Raw genomic sequence first — 15480 nt, 5'->3', positions numbered from 1 at the left:
TGTAGGCTCTCTTTGGAACTCATTGTCAGGCCTCAGCATAATTTATGTTAGATGATATCGCGTTGAGGCGATGAGAGGAGAAGAAACAATTCTTTTCAGCTCTGCGCTGTGTGCGAGAGATAAACGTCGTGGGGAAAAACGCATGAGGGATTAAGCGCGTCAGAAAATGGATGGATGGATGGATGGATAAACTGAGCATGTGCGCCTGAATTCAAGCGCAAGGCACCGCAGCAGCCCCACGGCGCGCCTTCCCCCCAAAACAGAATCCAGTGCTCTTCTGTTTCTCTGTTTCTGTTTAGTTTTTGTATGATAGTGTAATCTGTTGTAAACCATAGGTGGAAGCCCTTTATAACCTCATTGAGTTGTTTACCTCTTTCAACACTGTAATTTATTTTAATTGTTTCTTTTATGCATTTTGACATTGTGCTAAAAAAATATATTTTTTTAAAACATGCCCTAAACTACAAAACCTTTTATTGTAATACCTCAAAGTGGATTGTTACATTATTCCAACTGCTGTTTCCCCAGCCCTGTGTTTATAAGCGGAGCTTTGAACACATTTCCTGAAAGTGGCGAGCAGATTTTCTACTTTACATTTTCCTACTTTCAACTGACATATTCAACCTTTGTTCCTAGAGGTGACGTTTCTTAGAAATAAGCAGGAGCACATAATAAACTCATAGATAAAAGTTAGTCATTAAGACCCACTTTAGGCACTAACTTATTGACGTATCAACAAAATGTTTCGATAACCGGGCGTGTCTCTATGACACACTTTGTTGGCCCACTTCTCTACAAGGAGCATGTCCTTCAGGTGTTGCTATGTCATGGACATCCCTGCACAGTCGATGCTGACACTGGTTGCATAAAACGATGTCTTTGTACATGTGTTCCTGTCAGGGCGACAGCGGGATTTACTCGGATACCAACACTTCCCCAAACCCAAAAGCTAAAACAATTCAACAAATGCCACTGAATATTCTTAAACCAGCTGTGGGACACCTGGTCTTCTTTAAAGAGATATTACACAAACTGTGAAGCTTTAATTGGATAGAAACACAGATGATGATCAAGTTTTTTAAACATAATGATTCAAAGTTTGTTTGTTTCTCTGAATGTTTTTTGAAGACTTCTTCGTCCATAATATTTATTAACAGTCATTTAGTTTTGCCAGGGTGATAACCTGCAGATAACACTGATAAAAGAGCAATAAATACAGGCTCAGCAGTGAATACATACTGTTCAGGAAATATTTTAATGATTAGTCTTGTGGTTTGAGCAAGACAGTTGCTGATTTTCCTCCATCAATCATTTATGTGGCTTTATTTTTTTTTTTTTTGCCCAGACATGTTTAATGCCACTGTTGAAAAGACACCACTTTGAATGAAAAAATACAAATGAAAAACATTTAGTTAGATGTTGATCCATCCAAATTTAATCTCAGTATTCTTTGAATACAATTATCTTCTCAATTACGCCATAATTTAACACCTTAAAACGGTGTGTAAATAATCTCTGTGGAGTAGCTATGCACAGCAAAATGAAGGGACATAAAAACACACAGGAAACCTGACGGATATGTAAAATAAAAATAATTTTTTTTTAATGTATTGGATCTTTTTGCACCCTAATACACTGTATGCATAATGCGCATGGCACATTTAGGAAATGTCATAATGCATATGTATATTTACAAATATATTATGTTCTGGTAGCCACTCCCAATAAATTATAATGAATTCAGTGCACATGTGCAGTTTGGAGAATGATGGGTTTTCCAGGGGTGTTGTGGGTAAATTCTGGTTTCACGATCTGGACATCCCATCCCACTGCAGTGCAATATCTCTGAAGATGCCGTTAAGATTACTGCATTGCTTTAGCTCTTTGAAACTTTGCCTTTGTTGTACACTGACATATCGTACCAATCCGAGGTACACTGTTGCTATATGAATGATGAATATTCCTGCATTTACATGATTTCACATGAAACAATAATATTTCCCCGTAGAAGTTAGCTGTGCTTCAGTACTAACCCTATAGCTAGTTGGTTAACGAGAACCATAAGCAGAGATCTGGTTTCAACTATTTTTCAATTTTGGCTCTTATGAACTAAATAACACATTTTTTACAAGCATGCCTATTTATTACCCTAATGATTTTACGGTTGAGTTGGGCTTTTGTAAATGATGGCGATCCAACACCTCCAGCAGTGCCACCACTTCTGGTGTTTAATGCATAGGTCTCAATTTTCAGTCAATGTTGATTCTTTTGTCCTCTAAAAGGATTAGGCATTTTTTAGGTCTCCACATCAATACTTCATTCATTAAGTTAATAAGATCAAAGCCCTGAAATTTTTTCAAATACCAGTTTGCATTTAATTTCTTTTGCACATACTCACAAACAGCGTTCAAGAAGCTGCAGTCTGTTCTACCTTTTTTTTTCTGGACAGTGAAAATATTTCACCCCAACCAGAGTTTCTGCAAGACAGCCATAATATTTTGCTCCAACATGAGGTTACCGTGTTTCTGAACGATGTTTTCATAATCGGTCACCAAACACACTCGAAGCTTCATTGTGTCCCTGAAGAAATAGCTGACTCAACACATACAGCTAGCCCAGCTGGACATGTTGTATCTTTACCGTCTGTTTTGATATGACTTGTAACAATTCAACAAGATTCTAGGTTAATTATATGCAAGCACTTGTCAGCAACTTTGGAAATTTCTTAAATATGTCTTTCACGTGAAATGCCCACCAAAAAATATTAAATAGTAGCTAGCCAGAATAAGAATGTCATATAAATGTAAAAAAAAAATGTTATTAATTTTAATGCTAGATTACTTAAGTTTGGTAGTTATTATTCTTTTTGTAGAACCCGTTTCACAAGGAACCTTATTGATAATTGCAGACATCAAGTTAATAATCAACTGCTGGAGATAGACACAACCCCCACATCACACACCCCTGCATGGATAAGCGGGTATAGATAATGGATAGATGGATGGATGGATGGATGGATGGATAGAAGTAAATAATCAGCCAAAGTAAAAATGACAAGAGGTGCATACATTGAGCTGAAGGCTCTTTGACTACCGATTAGCCTGAAAAACTTTCAGTAATTAGTATGAAAGCAATAAGGTCAGTACGTCATAAGTTATGAACAGAGCAGGATGCTGACAGACATGGGATGCATCATTTCATTGGCTCTAAATGTAGGTTCCTGATTAATAATGGAGTACTTCAATGAACCACGACCATCAACACTTCACAGTGTTTATCGCTTTTTCTCTCGCTACAGAACAGTATTTAGTTAAAATGATCATACAAATATTTTAATTTCTGTTGCTTCATCTGCCATGAGCAATATTTCTCTGTAAATCATTCACAGTCACAGACATACAATAAATATGAAATCTCAAAGTTGTGTTATTTTTAAAATATCTAGTTCTATCTTTATCTCATTCTCTACTTCTTTCTCCACAGCCATCGCTGGGTTATCATACACTTCTTTGTGTATGTCTGTGCTCTGTTCCACAATTTCTTGTACTTCGTGTGCCTGATTGTCATTTGAAACTTGGCAGCATTTGCAGCAACAGCAGCATTTGGCTGTGAACGCTCCGACCAGTTTATCCCAGGGATCCAGGGAGTGGGCCCAGAGAGGGAGGAAATCCCAGGATTGCAGTCCCGAAGGCAGACATCCAGGTTTCCTTCTCTGCAGCACGTTGATCACCGCAACAGTGATCAACATGACAACTACAGGTACACCCACACCCACAAGGACTTTCCAGCCAGCCAGCGACAGGCTGAATACCAAGAGCGGCAACACGAGGAAGCAGGAGATGATGTATACTGCAGCAAACCAGCGGTAGTTGGCCGTGATGTTCCCCAAACCCTTAGCCAGCCGGATGGGGAGGCGAGTGAAGGGGATTGGATACCATAAAATGATGCCAGAGATGTTGAACAGGAAGTGCACAAGGGCAATCTAGAGAAAGGATTGACAGATTTTACTAATTGCGTTTGTAATAATCATTAAAAAAAACACGTAACATACTATGGAAGAAATATAGTTTCATTAGAATCAGACTATTTTCAGACTGAATCCAGTGAAATTATGTACATGATTCCTTTTTTACTTTGAATTCATCAATTTCACCTGCAAAATTTAGGCTGAGAAAATTCACCTGCAAGAATCTGCCTGCAAATGTGTTGGCTTTCTGGTGACTCAAGCCAAAGCAATCAGCACTAGATTGAGTCGAGAGGCTTTTAACCAATCAAATTGTGCTCATTTCATCATGTGACACCAGTGTGTTGGGCAAAGGCGAGTCTCTTAACAGTTAGCTTGTTAGTGGCTAACTGTTAAGAGACTGGTGCCCCAAACCGTACGCATCGAACGTACTGGTGCTTGGAAAGAACATAGCCTCATTAGAATCATATATATTTTAGACATTGAATTTATAACAGAATTTTTGTCATATAAAATAATGCATGTGTTGTTTTTTTTACTTTAAATTTGCCTGAAAAATTCCCACTGGAAAGATTCGGCTGCAAAAATTCAGCTGCAGAAATTTGTCTGCGAATGTGTTGACTTTCTGGTGACTCAAGCCAAAGCAATCAGCACTGGATCGAGTCGAGAGGCTTTCAGCCAATCAAATTCCGCTCGTTTGATCTTGTGACACACTAGTGGGTTGGGTGCGTTTGGGGCACCAGTCTCTTAACAGTTAGCCACTAACAAGCTAACTATTAAGAGACTCGCCTTTGCCCAACGCACTGATTGCTTTAGCTTGAGTCACCAGACAGTCAACACATTCGCAGGTGGATTCTTGCAGATGAATTTTCGCAAGCATATTTTTTTGCAGGTGAATTTCTGCTGGCAAATTTCTGCAGCCAAATTGTTGCTGTTTTTTAGAAGTAGGACGGTCCTAAACCAAAGTTCAAAGTATTGAACTGTTGCTTCAGACTACGAGCTGAGTTTTCATGCAAGGACTGTTTGATATGTTTTTTTGTTTCAGTCTCTGTGTTTGAAATAGTCCATTAACAGTCCAAGGCATTTGGGGTTACTAACCCTTTGTCTTCCTTGCCCAGCCTGTGAGCGCATAGTCTGCTATTTTTAAAACCCTTTGTTCTGGGAAGTTAGTTAGCAGCTGGAGGCTAGACCATTCTTGCCTCCCTATGAACACATCTCTGTTTCCTATGAACACATTTTATTGTTCTGGGAGTTCGCTAGTGGCTAGCAGCTAACTGCTATACTCACGTTTAAATGCACACGACCTAGCTCTTCCTCTGTCTTGCCCCTTAACAGCGATCAAAACATTAATCACCCTATGAATGTTCCATTTCTGCTTATACACTCCAAGTTGTTTGTTTCACATAATTTGCTGGTGCTGGTTGACAAGTAATCACATGCTGGAATCAGAGTGAAGCTTTACGGTTGCCTGTTCAATTGTCCACGAAGTGCTGGTCCAAATGTATCATTTTGTTCTTGCTTACTCGTTCTCATTTGATTGCATTTTATCTTTGATTATTAGTTAGTAGTGTAGTAGTGTGTTTCTAGTTAGTTAAAGAGTTTGTGACTCAAATAGTTTGGTTATATCAGGGTATTTTGGTTAATAAACTCTCACAGATGTCTCATCGATGTGCTAGTCATCACAAACCCCTAGTGTACTTTGAATATATATATTTGTTGTGATTTTGGTTGGGTTTCCAAATAATTAATCATGATTTTTATTTTGAATTTCTATATTCATAATTAAAAGCATAACTGAACAATGAATGCTTATGCTTTTTTTGTCGTACTGTAATTTCTTACTTGACTTAAAACATTCCTTGTTTTAATTCATTTAGAGTTTATAAATCTTTGTTCACTTATTGTCAAATTTTTATCAATTTAGAAAATGTAGCTGAAATTTTTATTTCAGCTAAATTTTTTTAATGACGTTATATCTAGATGAACTTTTTTTTCACCTGACAGATTTAAAGACAATTCTAATAAAACCACTTCAAAAGTAATCCCAGATTTTAGCCCACAGCAGTCATTTTGTGGATGCTTTACTGACCTGTAGAGCATTAGCCAGCCTTTCTCCAGGGCTAGCCATTGCTGCCAGAATGGCTGTGGTGGTGGTACCAATGTTTGAGCCCAAAGACAGTGGATATGCCCTCTCTAAGCTGATGACACCGATACCTATTTCACCGAAAATGATCGATTAAAATATGCAGATATTTTCATACAAACAGACTAATTGTTAAGGACCACTTCTTGTGTCTGCCTTATTATATACATTGATGGATCTCACCAACAAGAGGAGTAATGGCTGATGTGAACACAGAACTGCTCTGCACGATGAAAGTCATTCCAGCTCCAACTATGATGGCGATGTAACCTGTGACCCAGCCAAACGGAAACGGGAAATCTGTGCACATACAAGCATGCATGGACGCAAACGCAACATTTTAGTGTTTTGCCCACCCATTCGTGTTATTCGGCTGACTGAACGTCCAGAGTGTGAAGCTGCTCACCGGTGTTGAGGATTTTCTTGATGACTGAAGCCACTTGTCCCTTCAGCATGGAGTTAAGCAGCTTAACAATGCAGACCAGGCAGGAACACAGAACCAACAGAGAGAGAGCCAGCAGGATGAGACCCACCGCCAGATCAGAAAGGTTCACGTCCACAAAGAGGTGACGGCCTACAGAAACACACACAAAAACAAGGGAACAACAAGTGAATATGGGCATCTGCATTCAGAATGGTATGCACATATGATTACGATATATACACCACCTACTAGTTACGCCTGTTCAATTACTTGTTAAAACAAATCACAGGGCAGCAGTTGGGAAAGAGGACATGCTGGAGCTGAAACTTAACACCAGACTGGATATAAAATGGGATTGAGGTGACTTTGAATGTGCCATTGTTGTTGATGTAACTCAAGTTGGCCTGAGTATTTCAGAACTACTGATCCTCTGGGATTTTCACAGAGCCATTTCGTAGCTTTACAGAACCGTTTTAATGGCTCTAGAATTGAGGATCCCTGCACTTCTAAAACCAGCAACTACAGGCATAGCCAATGCCTGGATAGAAAGATTATATAACAATATAACCACTTAAGAATAATCAATATTGATGTTTAACAATTTTCCTTTAACACTGAGCCCATATTTGAGAATAAAACATGATTAAACATGTTTGGAGTTGTTTTAAGATTTTGACAGCCTAGTGTCCCTGATGGATGTGAATTTGGAGAAACTCGACAGAGTTTCCTCTGACTTGCATTTTGCAGGATGTATGGAGTTTGCACTGACTGGATGCTACAGATAGCCATTTGGATATCAGCTGATTTTTCTCCAGTATCTTTTCGCTTGAGTTGTAATAGGTAAGTAAGTCAGTTAGGTGCAGAGCGAGCTATCTACCCTACTGCTGTTTAAAAATGGATACGTTGACATAAAGCTTTGCTTCCATCCACCTGTCTTCCTCCACTGTGGCTGCATGAGAAACCTTACAATCTCGCCAGATACCAGAGTTTAATGAGAGCATGGAGTCCTGTAAGTTTTGTTTTGACGTCAATTTTTAAAGGACGTTGCATTGTGCATTTAGGTCCACGCATAAACAATATGCACATGTTCAGGAATTAAATAATGTATTCATTTAGTGCATGTGAGTACAGAACATACAGGGCTGTACGGGATATTTTTGGTATGAATACGTGAACTGTTACGCCCTCACTGGGCGATAGTTTTAAACCTTTGCCCCTTGCCTAATAAAGATATTTGTACCAATTGACCTTTGTCAAATTATAAGTCACAACTACTGTATGTGTCACTGGAATTACACGTGATAGGCCCGGTCTAAAGTAGCACATAATTGTAAAATGAAAAGGGTATAAAAATATAAAAGGATTGTATTTTTACAGATAAAAGTCGGAAGCTTTCTGCGCAGATGTACTCAGCCCTTTTTTTCCAATACCACTAATCAAAATTAGTTAACTAATTTAAAACTAGAACCAATCGATATAATGTAGTCTCAGTAGAAGCACAGTCGCTCTGTGAGGGCCCAGCTTTGTTAGGGAACATTAGTGTCGTTATAAATATGACAAGATGTGAAAGCATTCTAAGGCAAAAACTTAAAGAAAAGTACTAATTCCTTCAGTAAATAACTGACTATACCATGAATTGTATGATTTGCTTTACACAGGGTCCATTTTTCCATAGAAGAATGATTTTTTTCTTTTTTTTTGCGCATATGTCTTACATTTCTGTGTGTTGTACTCTTCAGACACGTTCTTCAGAGTGACGGTAATGTTGCCATCAACCCAGCAGAAAGCCGGAGAGGTGCAGTTCTCTGGGCCGGGAACTGTGACGTTCTGTAAGGTCTAAAACACATACGTAGTTTGACGGTAATTGATTATTTTATTTATTTTTTAATCTTAACATCTCACAGTGCCAGTTATTTGTAGCAAATCTGACTGGGCTCAGCAGCACATCTTACTGTGTTGAACTGGGTTTGGCACCATCTCTTGATCATGCTTTTGTTTCTGGCCTCAGAGCCTCCACTGGCAATGTCACCGAGGACAGAGTCATCCAGCTGAGACAGAAGGAAAGACGAAAACAGTTCCAAGATAAGAGCATTTTACGATGGCTTCTTATCGCCCAGATAAAGACAAGAACATGAAATCAACAACAACACCCAGTTATTACAAGCATTAAACTGCAGATTAATGACTATCTTCCTCGAAACGTGCATTCCATTACGATTTGTTTGCATTTCAAAGATAGGGCACTGATTCAAGGAAAGAATAACAAAAACACAGAAAGACAATCCATAGCAAAGGAACACAAGCTTCCAATTTTTCTAAGACTTACCTGTACACAAGGAGAAAAGTGCCTCAAGCACATGAATGTTTAAAATAAGGTCCGCAGCATCTCACCTGTATGATGGCCTCAGTGAGGACGTCGGTGATGACGTTCAACAGGTCCGGTGCATCTCCACTCTGGATCTGAAAGGAGTCGATGATGAGCTCGGTCACCACATACAAATAACCAGTGGCCGCTTCCAGAGGCAGCAGCACCAGCACCGAGAGCCAGTTAAAGAAGTCGTGCACGGTAGCCCCTGCAAAAGCCCTGGGTGCATGGAGGGGGGGAAAAATATGAAAGAGATTGATTGGGTCTTTCTCTCAGAAACTTCATCTCACTTTTTTTTATTACTATAATAGTCCAGCATACACTTTGGTTATTATTTCTGGTACCTAATAAAGCATTTGTTTAGGCAAAGGTTCAAAGTTTCCTGGTTTTTATCAGTCTTTGTTCTTCAGCTGATGTTAAAAATAAATGAGAATCCACACCTCCTGAACCTTTACACTGTTTGTCGCATTACCGCCACAAACTTTAGTGCATAATTGAGAAATAGATAAAAATAATAATGATTCATAATTTGAAGTTTTTACTCCCAAATAGTTGATTACCGTCACATACGTTTGTTTTTCAGTGTCCTTAACTTCGGCACCCGTACATAAAATCCAGTGCAACAACTGCCTTGAGGAATCAATGTGTCGATTTTAATCTCCGTATGACTACTGCAAAGGCCTTACAGGTGTGTTAGAGAACATTGGAGAACAAAGCGCGTCACGAGATCCAAGGAACCCAAACAGACAGTTTAAAGAGAAAGCAAAGGCAAAACAATGTGCTAATTTCGTAATAACCAGTTCCATGAATATGTCTCAAGTCTTTCAGTGCTTTCAGCGATACTTCGGGCGATGACAGAAGAGCAAACAAAGTAGTACCTGCGAAAGGTGCTGCGGTCACCAGCCTGCGTCATGGCGACCAGTGTGTTTGTGACGGAGGTGCCAATGTTGGTGCCCATGATGATGGGAACAGCCACCTGGACCGTAAGTACTGCCAGAGAACACAGATCCGGTTCAGGATTTCTCTTACTTCTGCAGACCTGTGGGATCATTTAGCCTTCCTCTAATCCCTGAGCTGTGTGCTGGTCGCGTGTGCAGAGGTTCGTACTCACTCCCCGAGGAGACCATGCTGACAACGATGGAGGAGGAGGTGGAGGAGCTTTGGACGAGCAGAGTGACGAGCACCCCGATGACCAAACCAGCCAGCGGGTTGGACAAGACCGAGTTGTCCTGAAAGATGTCGCCTGCCGCTCTGCCTGGACAAGATGAACGAATGACCATTTAACATTAACTATTCTACTTTGGCGTAACTTGCCTCATCAGACACATTATTGCTCTGCAGGGACAAGGAACGTAAGTCCATTCGACCGCTTCCCTTAGAGGCCGATTTTATTGGGGGGGAAAAATGATGAGGAAACTAGAATTTAAATGGCATTTATGAGCTCCAGGCATGACAGTACTGTTTAGACTACCAAACTTTAAAAAAAAAAGGTGTTCTCGCCCCCTTCCTGGCAGGTAGAAATGCGTTTACCTCCGACTAGCTGAAAGGCTGAGCTGAGGATGTCGAGGGAACAGATGAACATGTAGAGGAGGCCCAGCAGGATGACGAACTTCAACACTGACACCACCACTCTCTGCACTTTACCTTTGGTATCAAGAGCTGGAACAGATACAGAAATGGGCAAAATCAGGCAAAAGTGGCACAATTCCAATGATTAATACTCTTTTTTTTCTCCTTTGTGCTGTTAGAAAACATTTTCTTCTGACTTTGTTCAATGATGACAATGCAGAAAAGTGGCAACCGGAACTCTGATGGTATACATAACCACGATGACGCCTTTATCTTAACTGTGTCATCCTGTCCCACTCAGCAGTTTCTCCTATTATTACCCTGATCATATGTTTTATTAGGTCAAAGTTCAGTTTAATGCTTGGTAAGTGTTTGTGTTTTTTCTTGCCGTTGTATTACGCTTCTCTAGTCTCCGCTGCCACTTGGCTTCGTTGTCAGCTTGGGTCAGAACTTTATAGGCAACTGAAGGAACCTGAGTCTTACGTTCTTGGGCTGTTTTAGCCGATAATCAGTGACTTATTAGTTGATGCACATAGATACAGAAATAGATTCTTCCATGTGTGTTTAAGGTCGGGAAACAAGGCAGCTGAAACTAAAACCACTTGTTGGACTTTGGCTCTTTGTTCAACCCGAGTTCGATTAAGCAGTTCCTCAAGCCTGGTATCTCCAAGTAGACTCTAAGATATCTTAACGCACTGGCATTAAAGTAAATAGATTAATTACATCAATGAAAAAGTAAACCAAATGAAACTTATTAATCGTAATTATAATTTTTTTTTAAACAGAAGCTTGTGGGAATTCCTATGTGTAGACTAGGAACCAGATATACACACACGGTTTATTCTTAGAGCCAAACACTAAATAAGAGTAAACGTTCCGGGGTTGGCTAAATATTCCAGTGAAGATGAAGCTGTTAAGACAGTTTCAGTATTGTCAGTGAAACGATTTACTGCCACGGGCTGAGAGAGAGAGGCCCCTCAGTACTCAGAGAGGAAGAAGCCATTAGTCCAAAAGTAACGTCAAACACCAGATTACAGTTTGCCCATTCAAACAGGGACAATGACCTTGACTTTTGCCCTGTGGTCTAATTCATCTAACACTGAAGTGTGTGGCCACGATGAGCGTATATAATTGTTAGAATAGGAAGAAAAAGGGGAAAATCCTGGAACCTGACAATTTCATCTCAACTGTGAAGTACGGTGGTGGCAGTATCATGTTTTATGGGTGTTTTAGTGCAGGAGGGTCTGCTGCATTTATAAAAAAAAAAAAAAAAAAAAAAACATTGTGAGGAAAGCATGATAGTAGCCAGGAAGTTAAAGCTTGGTTGCAAATAAGCTTTCATAACTGATAGTGACCCTAAGCGTACCGCCAACTTAGTGTGTGTGTGTGTGTGTGTGTGTGTGTGTGTGTGTGTGTGTGTGTGTGTGTGTGTGTGTGTGTGTGTGTGTGTGCGCGCGCTTCGTCCCTACCCGACCATGGGACCCCCGTGTCTTTCAGCTCAGGAAGGTCCCAGGGGTCTGTCTCCTCTAGATTCTGCTCCACCAGAGCCAGAGTGGAGTGTGCGGGACTGGCCTTGACATCTGGAACATGTAGCAGCCCAAAACTGAACCAGTTAGTCATTTCTAACCTTGAAATTCACCGTTTTCCTTAAGTCTATATACATTGCTGTGAAAAAGGTAAATTATAATCAAATATAAGAAAACCTTTAATTTTCTCTTCATACTTCTCACCTTGCCCTTCCTTCTGTGAGGCAGCCGACTAAAAAAGAAAGAAAAGAATAGACATGTCATACTCGGGTTTTGTTTTACATACAAAAAAAATAAAATAAGTATTTATAGAGACAGAGATAAAAGTATTTATCTCTAGAAAAAGCGACTGAGAATCGACACGCATGTATTTTACTACATGCTGCAGATGCTGCTGCTGCTTTTTGTAGCATATCCTGTACTCAAAACTATGACATCTGCTGGTAAGCTCTGCTGATGTACTAAATTAAAATGAAAAAAGCCACACTCACACACACACACACACACACACACACACACACACACACACACACACACGCACAGCCGATCACATGCCAGGTTATTGATCTTGCAGTCACAGTAAAATTCCATTCACACAGCTGGAGCAGACGAACGCTGAATCCATGAACAACTGAAGGAACATGGTCTTTACTAACTAGCTCTTTGACAACACAGATCTATGTCCTGTTAGTTTCTTCACAACTGAATTCAATACTGTTATGTTTCTCAAAGCACATTTATTTAAATGTAATTAAAAAAAACTGACGCATTGTCCTGACAACATTAATGACACTAGTCATCGTATATGATACATGTATTGAGATTTGTGATTAAATACACAGCCTAATTGAAAAAAAAAAAACGGAATTATATTCTTGTAATTCAAACACAGACAAATGGCATATTTTCTTGTTTTTAGGTAGATGTATGCTTCGTTTCTCGTGCCCTGTCCTTGTGATGGAAGATAGAAAGGTCTCTGTGCTCACCTGCGGCGGGCCTAGGGAGTCCATGCTTCATTGGTACTGAGCTCACCTGGGCAGCAGGTTAGAAGTGCTGCCTCGTCACGTGTGCAGCAGAAGAAGAGTTGGGAGGCAGCAGAAGAAGGTGTGATGATTGCCCTCACATCCCTCCTGGGCCACTTTCGTCTCTTAGATAAGCCGGACACACCTTTCAAACTTTGGTTTACCTTACCTGGCGCTGGTGTTAGCTCTCTTCCTGCTCTGTCGCAATCCACGGCTCACGTTGTTGCCCCCCCCCCCTCCCGATAAGCCCGGAGCTGATGCTGCATCCCTGCACGCCGTCTACTCTGCTGCTGGTAAACTGCAGATCACCCGAAAACCTTCAGCGGATTTGACTGGTTCTTTGTTTTGTCTCGTTTGAAGAAGTGACCCGAGTTTCCAGAGTTCTGCTAAGAAAATCCTTTTGTTTCCGTCCATTTATCTGCCGTTCATCCTGTCGTCCACAGCAGCAGAACGACAGTAACTCCTGCTGCGTGGCCCTTCGACTAACCGTAGGAGAGGATGGGCCGGAACGCTGCCTCCCGAAGGTTTATCCAGGACCTCGTGGGAAAGGTTGGGTTTTAGGGAGGGGTACAGGACGTCCCCTCAATCAAAAAGGCACAACCTGAGTTTGTGAATGTGTGTATGGGTTCTATTTTTGGAGTGAAAATCCATAGATTTCTTTTTTTTTTTTTACTATAGTTACCCACTGGTCAATACTGGAAAATGTCAGTCGGCCTAGAAAGCAGTGGATGGCAGCTTAGAGTCAGCTGGGGTCAAACTAATGTACCGGACTTTCCATGGATGTTGGGACAGTGGCGGGTGACAGGCTGGGATCCATCTCTGTTGGCGTTGAAGTTTGCCGATCTACCCCGGTCTATTCTGAGTAGCTCATTTGTTAGGAGCAGCTTCTTCTACAACATGCAGCGTGGTGCCTGGCAAACCTTTTCACATGTCATGTTTCTACCACATTTTAGTGAGAATCTGTGTGACAGATCGACACAAAGAGGTTTACAGTCGGTTTTATGAATGGCATTTGACTGGGCCATTCTGACTGTGTGTATACGCTGTGATCTAAGCCAGTGCAGCGTGACTCAAGCTATGGAAAGTGAAACTCAGCTCTGGTTTTTTTCCCCCCAGGATCGCTCTGTCTTTAGCTCCAACCATCTTCCCATCAACTCTGAGCTTTCTATCCCTATTGAAGAAAAACATCCCCACAGAATGATGCTGCCACCACCGTGTTTCACCAAGAAGCCGCCGATTTAAGGGTGATTTCCTGTGTAGGTGTTAGTGTCAAACAAAGAGTTCCACATAAAAAAAGTTCAATTCTGGTCTCATCTGAACATTAAGCTTGCTGTGTCTGCCACTTCTTTAGAGTTACCATTGACCTCTTGGCCAGTTCTCTGATTAATGCTCTCCTTGCCCAGCCTGTCGGTCCAGGTGGACGGCCATGTCTTGGTAAGCTGGCAGCTGTGTCAGACCTGATGCTGTTTGTTCACTGATTGAATTGAATTGAATTGAAATTGAATTGAAAGCCTTTATGGTCATTGTACACATTACAATGAGATTTGGAGAGCAACTCCATAAAAGTGCACACATTAAAAAACACATAAAAACACATACACATACAATACATTAGTGCAAATCTGGATGAAGGTTGAGTATGGTGACGGCTTTGGGGAAGAAGCGATATAGTGATATCCACTAACAGACTGCTGAGGCTTTCACAGGACAGTTCTGCAGGATTTATGAGGATCAGATTACACACAGGTGGGCTCTGCTTACTCTATACAGCTAAATCGTGACACTTGGTAAAAAAAAATTTCAAATAAAACTTTGGGGGCATCAGAGTAAAGAGGGCAGAATTCACCCGCACAGGGTGTGTCGCATTTTCAGATAGATATTTTTTGTGAAATAAATAAAATAAAATATAAACTGAAGTGGGTGGTGGCACAGTGATAAGATATTAAAGGGGCATAAATAGTGTGGATTAAATCTTAAACTGAATGCCATGCTATACTCATGTTTAGGAATTACAGCAAAGAGAACTCATTTGATATTGATTTAGTTTCATTGCAGCACATTGATTTTTATTGGTACACCGTTCACATCAATCCATAATTTCAGGAATGAAAACAATGACCATACTGGGGGTTGTTGCAGTTTTGTCCCTAAAAGTCCTTCTAGGGACTACCTCATCAGTCCCAGTAATTGACAGAATGGTTTGCCTCTCTGGCCCCTCAGTGACCCAGAGCGACACGCGGTGGGGATTATCCCAGATACCCCTCTGAGCTTCAGTTGAACAGACTGCGCTGAAAGACCTGTCTGAAGGACACAAATGGACAAAATGATGGTGTGCAACACAGACAGCACCTCAGACAGAATAAATTGAGCTAAAATCGCCTTCTATGATAAGGCTACATTGACTTAGTTGCTTTTTCCATTTCTCTTGTAATTCCAATTCAACTGTGGTTGTCGGGTTCATTTTGCA

General features: G+C 40.7%; 1 protein-coding gene across 1 annotated transcript; it reads right to left on the bottom strand.

Moving 5' to 3' along the window:
* Positions 1-2998: 2998 nt before the first annotated feature.
* On the bottom strand, positions 2999-13694 carry LOC105936674 (sodium-dependent phosphate transport protein 2B). Its single transcript, XM_036133654.1, has 13 exons — positions 12978-13694; positions 12196-12223; positions 11935-12045; positions 10427-10555; positions 10008-10151; positions 9775-9886; positions 8923-9115; positions 8484-8579; positions 8247-8367; positions 6514-6681; positions 6291-6407; positions 6054-6178; positions 2999-3982 (listed from the first exon to the last, which is right to left on the bottom strand). The coding sequence occupies exons 1-13, from the start codon at positions 12999-13001 to the stop codon at positions 3416-3418; spliced, it is 1935 nt and encodes a 644-aa protein (XP_035989547.1). The 5' UTR covers positions 13002-13694; the 3' UTR covers positions 2999-3415.
* Positions 13695-15480: the final 1786 nt, after the last annotated feature.

This window comes from Fundulus heteroclitus, unplaced genomic scaffold (genome assembly GCF_011125445.2).
Source record: "Fundulus heteroclitus isolate FHET01 unplaced genomic scaffold, MU-UCD_Fhet_4.1 scaffold_653, whole genome shotgun sequence".
NCBI lineage: Eukaryota > Metazoa > Chordata > Actinopteri > Cyprinodontiformes > Fundulidae > Fundulus > Fundulus heteroclitus.
The sequence above is the reverse complement of the archived record's forward strand: the minus strand, read 5'-3'. Positions and strand labels throughout refer to the sequence as shown.

Bases quoted from the DNA above. Each gene is read 5' to 3' on its own strand.
- LOC105936674 (XM_036133654.1), bottom strand. From the start codon at position 13,001: ATGGACTCCCTAGGCCCGCCGCAG. The intron at 10,556-11,934 runs GTAGGGACGAAG...TATCTGTTCCAG, and splicing joins CACGGGGGTCCCATGGTCGG to CTCTTGATACCAAAGGTAAA. The intron at 8,368-8,483 runs GTAAGATGTGCT...TATGTGTTTTAG, and splicing joins GCCAAACCCAGTTCAACACA to ACCTTACAGAACGTCACAGT.